At 41.0% G+C, this 9563-nt stretch overlaps 1 protein-coding gene across 1 annotated transcript; it reads right to left on the bottom strand.

Annotated features, from left to right (window-relative positions):
• Positions 1-248: 248 nt before the first annotated feature.
• nme9 (NME/NM23 family member 9) lies at positions 249-9188 on the bottom strand (the record flags this gene model as incomplete). Its single annotated transcript, XM_080478735.1, has 17 exons — positions 249-399; positions 1368-1457; positions 1651-1913; positions 3834-3978; positions 4083-4234; positions 4539-4646; positions 4720-4864; positions 5027-5223; positions 5558-5712; positions 6320-6412; positions 6514-6596; positions 6772-6856; positions 7932-8048; positions 8471-8542; positions 8630-8733; positions 8989-9046; positions 9156-9188. The coding sequence occupies 17 exons, from the start codon at positions 9186-9188 to the stop codon at positions 335-337; spliced, it is 1965 nt and encodes a 654-aa protein (XP_080334861.1). The 3' UTR covers positions 249-334.
• Positions 9189-9563: the final 375 nt, after the last annotated feature.

Genomic DNA, 9563 nt, shown 5'->3' with positions numbered 1-9563 from the left:
AAGGAAGGACATTTCTTTGGTTTCCCAGGTGAGTGGATTTAAGGTTTTTAAGAGGATTACTACAGTTAAGCAAAAATATTATGTTGGTGTATCTTACAGAATTGGTACTTGTATTCGTAGTGTATTTTGATTGTATGACGTGGAGTTCAATGATTTAGTTTACAGTCGGAACTGTGAGCCACAAAAAGCACAAGCGTCACTGTGAGCACTTCATGAGGGTGTCTTTTGAAGAAGGCTCAGAAATGATAAACGTCTGAAAGTATTTCTCTTGTTTAATTCATGATTAATAGATTGACAAGTGTTCTGTTAGCCTCATCAGAGTGCTGATGTCATTTCAACGCTCTGGATCGCCACTTCCTCCTGCCTGTGGACTGCTGGAGCTGGAATCGGCGGGGTCATCTGCATAATGAAGACAAATAATAACATTAACTCTTCCAAATGTCACTGCTCATAACCAACAGCTCAATATCGTTAATGTAAAATGGTGGTCTGGAAATCAATACAATTCAACTGTAACATTGCATTGTTGAAGTTTATTAACGATAGGATGTGTCCAGATGCACATTTCTGCTTCCTGGGCCAATTTATATGTCGACAAAATGAGATCCCGAGAAGGTGCACAACATTTCAGCTCCATTCTGCACCCACAGCTTTGAGCTACAGCTGGTTTGATACCATTAAGATTTACTTCTTTCTCTCCAGGCAGCGACTGCAGGAGCAATTTACATCCCAGTTCCAGCTGCTGTCCGTGGCATTATGAAGATAAGTGGGAATGGTTTTCCCTGAATCAAGGGAGCTGTCTCCTCTGCTTCATGGAAGCTATCTGAATTGTCATTACTAAAAGAAGTGTCTAGCTTTGCTACCTCGTCCCTGTTCACAGGACATAACGCAGTAATTGCAGTGTCCCAGTTAAGATGGGAGTTGCTGAAAGATACAACACAAACACAAGCTCTGTGTGAAACGGTCTTCTGTCTAGATAAAATCCCTGAGTCCAGAAGATTTCATACCTTATTTTTCAAGAGTAAATCACTTTTAGGTTTATGGCAAAAGGTTTTAAGTAGCTGCAAAGGCCTGGAGCGTGATACTAACCAGAAAGAAAAAAGGCTGGTAAAAGGTTGGGTTAAAGGTGTATTTATACATATATATACCCCCTTTAACTCCGTAACGCCCTGCGGTAACAACGTATTCAGAAGGAGAATCCTTATCTTCACACCAGGAAACTTTCTGATGTATTTGTCAGACTCGGATATCCGACACACTAAATGACTTGAGAATGGTTCTTTGGGATGTAGCGAGTTACAATTTTTATGTTTTTCTTGGTGTACAATTCAACTGAGCGCAGGCTTGTTCAGACGTTTTGTACATACTGTCGTGTTGGTGATTGTTGCTGGAAATCTCTCCCATGGAAGATGTTGTCATTCCTGTGTTTTCGTCTGCTGAATTGTCTTGCTCTTTCACTGAAACGAATTGGATTTTTATTTGCAGTTCAAGTTGTCAGCGCTTGGTTTTTCAGATACAAAAAAAAGGGGGGGGGGGCAGAAATAAATAGTTTCTAACAGGAATAATCAGCAAACCTCAGGACCAAATTGCTTATATGAAACCAGATGGTGTGACAGATGGAAATGACAGTCGCACGCGTTGTATGATTACCTGGGCTGGTTTTGTCAGCCTCGCCGTCACTGCTGAGCTCTGTGTCTGTGCTGATATCGCCGAAGATGAAACGGATTTTCTCCTCTGCATGCTGCACATTGGAGGAGCCGTGAACGGAGTTCTGGAGGATGTCTGTAGCGAAGCGAGCCCTCAGAGACAGCGGGGAGGTTTCTTTGGCTCTGTCAGGGTCTGTGGGGCCCATCATGGCCCTCCACTCCTCCACGGCATTCTCTTTGGTCAGGACAAGCATCGTACAGGGGCCCCTGCATGTGAAGAAACAGGACTTTAGTTGATTTCCATGACTGTACAACTCATCATGTGATGATTGATGACTCAGCCTTTTTCCTGCAAAGACATTCAGAACCTTTGAAACATGCAGGGGAAGAATGATGCACCTGCTCTATTTGTTGTGAAGTTTGGGTTACAAAAATTGACACTTGTCATCAACAAAGGAGTGTTTCAGCCCTAAATAACTCAGAGAAAAACACCTGCTATTAAAAGTCACAATGGAACAACATCACTGCAACAACCAGCCTTTCACCTACTATTATTTGGCACAACCGAATAAAAAGATGTCTCGCTGCCCATGTTGAAATTAGTTTTTTAGAGTCCTATTCTTCATAGAGTTTGACCTTTTTAACCTTCATGTCTCACATGGAATTTCAATGTTCATTTCATTTTCTATTCTAATTTATCTCCACATTCTTGCAAAGTACTTTGCATTGTGAACTCAGTCTGATTTAGTTCAGTTTTTGTCTTTACCACCTCGGGTAAGAAGATTAAATTGACCCGTTGTAACCACTGACGCTTTAATAACCAGTTTCTTCATAAATGTTTGGGTAAATTGGAGTCTGCGGGCATGTTACAGGCATCTTTACCAAGTCATCAGTTCAGATATCTGCTTGGGTTTTTTTGTACACATTGGAAGAATGTGCCTTGATATCAACACGAGCGTCTCTGGGGTGGTCACATCGATGTTGGCTGCAGCACTGACCGGCCTGGAGACCTCAAGTAAAATTGCATTCACAGCCGATTTGACAAAGCGGTGCAAATGATGTGAAACTGACAACAGAAGTGGTGAATGCAAGAGGTGGCCTTTGCAGGCAAGCTTCATCATTCATCCTTTTAAAAGATGTACAGTCACATAACAACTATAGAAATTGTCTGGGATGTTGGAGGACTGCTGTGTTTTTGACTATTTATTGGATTCTTCAGTGGTTTGTTCTCCAAAGTTCTTCAGGACAATGAGCGCAGTAATGATGCCGCTGACGCTCTGTAGGAAGTGAATATATGCGAAAATCAGCACAGAGGGGAATTGTCTACCCAGGATACTGCTGTGCCTATTTTTTCTGATACTTGTACTGTTTTGTTATTGGGGTTGTTGGTTAGCTGGGGTTTTTTTGTTTAGTTTTTTTTCATTGATTTTGACAAATTTCAAAATGTTGTTTTCGTTTTGTTTTGTTTTTTAGATAAATGCTGACTTGTGGAGATCAGTATCTTTCGTCTGTGAACACTGAGGTGTAATCTGGATGAGGCAAACAAATGATTCAGAATCTTTCAAGCTCCACAAAGCTGCAAAGTTTCTGTAGATTCATGTGGCTTTCTATAAATCAGAGCAACCCGTGCCATTTTACTTTTATAAAAAACCATTAAACGCAATTAACTATAAAAAGACTCAATTGTAACTCCAGGTGTTCGAATAAACTGCTCAGAGCCAAAGAGGGCAGCAGAATACTTTAACTTGGAGTGTTGTTGTTACCAGTAATTACTTTCTAGGAGGCAATGTCATGAGGGCAAATTTGTAAACCATTCACAGGTGATCAGACTAACTTTAAGGCAAAACTGGAGGTCATACTGAGCTGCGGAGACAGAGGATTTTGAGGATGAAGTGCTCAGTTGTACCCAGCAGTCTCGTCATTGTGCCGAGGCGGTTGTGTAACAACCACGTGAAAGGGGCCAATCGGAGCGGAAGATGGCTCTAAAAAGTAGATGTACGGTGGAACAAAGAACGAAATTGAGATGGACTTTCTCATCCTTCGCCTGAGGCAGCCTTGAGTCTGAGCTGCAAGGAGTACAGTTTAAAGTGCTGTTAAAACTTGCAAAGGCAGCAGGACTTGGGGGCAGGTCTGCTGTACCCACTCTGCCCCGCTGCCGTGGCCGTGCCCGTGGACAGAAAGACTTACCGACACATGAATTCCACCAGCTGGCTGAAGAAAGGCTTCTCCCTGTGCTCTTTGTAAAACTCTTCAGCAATTTCCCTGGACAGCACCGTGTCCTTCAGCTGTGTCACTGAGAAACCTCCTCCGCGGATCTCCTCCAGAATCGTCTCTGTTCGAGTGGTCGCAAGCAACGTTATAAGACTTTTAAGACATTGTAGGGCTGAACAAACAAAAACACGATTCAACATTAATGTGTTGATTTAAAGTGAAGACCTCTGTGGTCCTCCACTGCGTCAGGTTTGATCACTGCCAGTGTCTGTTGTTTCGGGAAGAAGAAGTCGATCTCTCGTTCTGCCTCTTCATGGTTTGCGCTGCCATGAAGCTGGTTGATGGGTTCGTCCTCCACTGCAAACTGTGCCCTTAGACTATGAGAATACAGCGTTGAAATATGATTCTACTCAAAAGTACCATCCACATCATGTAGCAAGAATATGATGTTTTTTTTAAAATTGAGTCATTGTCTTGTAAGTTCATTACAGCTGAACAACTTCAAGTAATATTTCCATTGAAGAACGGCCTCCTGATGAGGAGCGAAGCGTTGAGTTCTTTCTCTCAAGCTGTTATATAGATTAGTGATAGAAGCTATATTGTTTTGACTGGTAATCATACAACTTTGACTTCTTTGTTGTTTTTTCAAAAAGACAATGAAGAGAAGTGCACATCACTCACCAGTCCGGGCTCTCTTCTTTAGCCTGATCGATGTCAGCAGGACCAAGCATATTCTTCCAGTGATGTACGGCCTTGTCTCTGGCGAGAGCCAGAGCAAGTACGGGCCCACTGTAAGCACACACAAGTTGAACAAATTTGTCCAGTCGCGCACTAACCTGTTGATTTGACCCACCATCATTACCTGGTCATGGTTTGAAGCAGTGCAGGGAAGTAATCCTCATCAACATGTTGGAAGTAAAACTGTTTCACCTGCTCCTTTGTCAATATCACATCTCTTTGCAGGGCGATTGTGAAGCCTGACTTGTTGATCTGGGCCAAAATCTCCTCTATGGGATCAGACATTTTTAAAAGGTTAGGATGCAAAAATCTTCACCTGTGCCATCAAACAGTAGTTGAGAGTAGTTCCACTATGTTTAATATAAACCGTCGCCGTGTATGCGTATCATACACGTGTGTATTTGTGTTGTTGTATTTGGCATGAGCCCCACCTCTGTTCTCTCTGGCAGCGTCGGGCCGGATGAGAGCCAGTGTCCTCTCCACATGCTCTTCCTCCCCATTCTGCTCCCTTTCTGAGGCCATCCTAAAGTTAGGGAAAAAGAAGGCGAGCTCCCTGCTGGCCTGGTCGCTGTCCTCGCTCCCGTGCACTGCGTTGAACAGTGTCTCTGTCCCGTATTGTGCCCGCAAGCTGCAGGAAGCCAGGGGGGAGAAAGGAGAAGCTTGAGACCAGATGGTTGCTCGGCTTGTGCTCAACCAGAGAGAAGCAGAATGTTTGGGTGTGTCTGGTGGAGCGGGTGAGAATGTGCTGTTCACTCACTTTTTCAGATTTTACACTCAGGTTATTTCACACCATTGAGATCAACAGGGCAGAACTAAATGCCAAAGCCATGAACAAATATGTTTGTTTGCAAAGACGGAGACAGGATCATTTTACATAACTATAATCACAGTTTTTAAAGCCATTTATATATATTTTTTTGTGTGTGTTTCCAAAGGTATTTGCATATTTCCTGGTAACTAACCTTTCTGGGTTTTCTATTCTGGCTTCCTCTATGTCTGCGGGACCGATGAACTCGCGCCATGCTGGAACAACTCCGGCTGAATCCTCTGCTTGTGAGAGTACCAGAATATGGGAGGGACCACTGGACATAAACCGCACCAAGTCCTCAAAGCAGGTCTCCAAAAACAAGATCCCAAACAAATGCAGAGACACAAGCAGACAAAGAAAAAATATATATATTAAACATAAAATCTGAAAAATGGTCAGAGGTGTTTTCACTTCGCAAAGTGGTCCAGTCTATTTAGTAAACCAAATCAACAAAAAATAATGTTTGAAATGGGTAACAGAGAAAATCTGGAATAAAAAAAAATACAATTGATACAGAATAATGTGCATTTTGCCTATTTATTCCACTTAAGTCAGTCACTTGGTCACCTTTCTTACAAACATATTTCTATTTCAGGTATCTCACCACAAACGGCTCACTGAACAAAAAAAAAAGAAAAAAAGAAAGCTGCTTACACAGCAACTCTATTTTGAGCCTCATGCAGGAATGCAGATGGATGTGTAGGGTAACTGAAATGATTCCTGCAATCATCGTGGCTGCCTGCTCTCCCAGACATTGACTAAGAATATTAATTGCCTCGACTAACCTCATTAACAAGCTCTACACCCTCATCATCACTTTTCCTTTGTCTGATCAAATGTTTCGGGATATGTGGTACCATGTGTTTCTCTTCATATATGTCTGCTCTTCTTTCCTATTTAAGTCGAGATGCCGTACCTGTGCTGCTTTGTGATTGTAAAAATCTCGAGCCTCAACCTCAGTCAGTGTGCGTTCCTCATGAGCCAAGATCTCAAACCCAGCATCTTGAATCTAGCCAGGGGAGTAATGCCAGCATAATGAATTAATGTCAGCAGGAAGGCTTGAGACAATCTTGTCTGCTCAGAATGTAAGCAGTGGTCGTTTCTCCATACCTTCATAATGATCTCATTTGCCTTGCCGTGAGCAACAGCATCTGGTTTTATGATGGCAACCGTGTAGGATTTACTGGCAGGAACTGCAAGAGAAGAGAGGAGCCTGAGTGATGATCAGTCGTGCTGGTAAAAGGCTGAAAGGGAAACAGCATCACCAGTAAACAACACTTATCACAGTGATGACAGTGCAAGCAATAATGCCAATACCTATAAAACCTGAAAACACTGTATGTTGTGATGTATTGTTTCTCATAGTACCAATTATACTTTCTATATTCTCCAACTGCTGAGGCGGCTCCTCCTCTTCGTTGTACACATCATCTACAAGACCATCGTCTTTAACCTGAAATATGAAACAAACAACAACAACAACAACAAAAACACATACATGAATATCATCACATAAAGACTTGTATTAATGAATTCTAGGTGTGAATACTCGGTGATTTATTGTCGTTCAAATATTTGATTATTCTTGGTTTGTAAATATGTTTTCACATAAACTAAAGGACGAATCTCCTGATGACTCAAAGTGACTCCCTTAAACTGCTCATGGTCACCAATGCCATACCAATGATATTCAGACACAAAAGAGACACTTTTTGTCTCTTCATTTTGTTTGTAAAACTAAATCCTAACCAACTACTTGTCAAATAGCTTCTGAATAGTTTTGTTTTGATAAACTGGGTGGTTTATAGGTAAAAATTCATTTCACACAGGAGACATTTTGCTATTTTACAGAGAGAAAAACAGATAATGAAATGACTATTATTATTTAATTGCGATGTTCAGAGTACTGTTGCCTCAGATATTTTTATTGCTTAGTTTGTCTCTTTTAATCCCAAAAGTGCTAAGAATTATTGTTTCCTGTGATATTTTGTCTTTGATATGAAGACTTAAGTGAAAACAAACTTTTACTTTTTAATGATCCAGTGATCAACCTGCTTTTGTTGGATAAATTGATTCTTTTTGCAGATAGGCTGCATGTGATCTCTTCACTTTCCACTGTCAACGTTAATATTGTTTTGGTCATGTCCCTTTGGTTGTTCTCTGTAACATTTGTTGCAGTTAATAAATTATTCACCAGGATCCTGACCAGCTTTAATTGTGCAAAAGCAAGGACAATACTATTTGACCAATTCAATCATCATATAATTTAACATTATATCATATTTCACAACAAAAACATATGGAAATATTCACAAAGTGAGATCTTGTCCTACAACAGCACTTAGAACCAATAATAACAGGAGCACATAGTTTAGAGGAGACAATCGGATGACAGGGTGCCCCCCCCCCATGCCACCATGAAAGTTTCCTCCATGACCCACAGTGCTTTAAAAAGTGATAAATATTTTTTAAACACAATAATTCATTCAACTGCATTATCTGTAAATACATGTCTCTTCACTTCTCACCGCTTTGCGTTCACCTCCTTGCTCCAGGACCAGCTTTTCTTTAGCCAACTCCTCCACAATCATTCTCTGAAGCATAGGAGCATTCGCCCCTCGCAACACAGCCACCAGCTCCCCACCCTGTTCATTCAAAACACAGACCTGTTATTCTGGTAAACTGGTAGACCAGTAAATAGGCCGTAGACAGCATTTGTACATCTATTTTACAGATAAAAGGGAAATGTTTAGGGATTATAAAACAGATTATAATAAATGTCATAGACAGTTTTTACACAAAGCCAACAATTGTTGTGAAGTTTTATTTGCCATTCTAATTGACAATTGAATGCGCATGTGGATTCATGCAACACAATCAAGCACGAGTCACAAATAAGTGGCATTGCTTCATTATCTGGACTGTACACTGTGAGCAAATAAATAGGAAGCAACTTACAGAAAAAGTGAACTCCAAAACTCAAAGGCTCATATGAACCTGCGAACACACACCTTTGCTGTTCAACTATTCATGCCGACGCAGGGCACGCTGTATCCAACACACTCACCCCATAGAAGAGGAAGGTGGGTTCACATTTCCCTCGATACCCCTCCAAGGCATCAATGCTGTCTGCCTCAGCCTACACACGCACATGCACACACACACGTCAAAATCTCCTCCACTTTTGGTTTCCCTCGTGTCTTCAATGAACTTTTATAGGCCTTACAGTTGCGAAATGAAGTAAATCTTCACTCAGTTCGTTTTTTATCTTTCGTAAAAGACTGACCACCGCTCTGCAGGGACCACACCACTGTTGGTACACATCCACAACTACCAGGAAAGAGAGAGAATACACAGAGTGTGAGGATGTGAGAAAGATGGTAGAATAGTATGATCATTCAATGTGCAGTTATCCCATTGAACACAGTGGGGCAGCAAAATACTATAAATAACTATGATGATGACAGATCATTCATAGAGTTTTCAAAATGTGTATTTGTACATCAGCACTGATGCTTAACTTCATGTTTTTACGGCAGCTGCTCACATTTGATGGGACAGCACCTCTTAGTTGTCACGTTTTACCTGTTAAACCTTTAGTTGCGAGCATCTCTTCCCACTGTTCTTGGTTTGTCACAGATGCCTGGACAAGAAAAGTAGACTGTTTAGAGTGGGTACAAAAAAACAACAAGAAAAAGGAAACACAGAGTGAAGATATATGAGGCTTATCAAAATCACAGTCTTAGTCCAACCTGTAGGCTTGCCTCTTTTTTCTTGCTTGCCATTTGACTAGTTCAAATCAAGACTATACATCTAAAATGACTACAGAGTACGGACTATAATGCTAACAAATTATAGAAAGAAAAAGAAAAAGTTAATTGTTGAGCCGCTATTGCGTCCACCAGCTTGTTTGTCCTCCTCGTTGCTAGGAAACGCTCACTTCCGGCTTTCGGATCGTCTCCGGAAGTAAAGTGTGCAAATGTAAACACAAAGTCAGGACATACTCAGTAGTACATTTTGATTTTGAAATCCAAAGTAGAATCTACATAAGTATGAGTAAAACAATCACAAATTTAAAAAGTAAAAATACATTAAATTCTTCTATATTACTGCAAAATGTAAATTTGTCATTCCTCCAACCCTGGTAAGAATAACCCATG

Source organism: Lipophrys pholis, assembly GCF_963383615.2.
Source record: "Lipophrys pholis genome assembly, chromosome: 13".
NCBI lineage: Eukaryota > Metazoa > Chordata > Actinopteri > Blenniiformes > Blenniidae > Lipophrys > Lipophrys pholis.
This window is presented reverse-complemented; position numbering and strand designations above follow the sequence as displayed.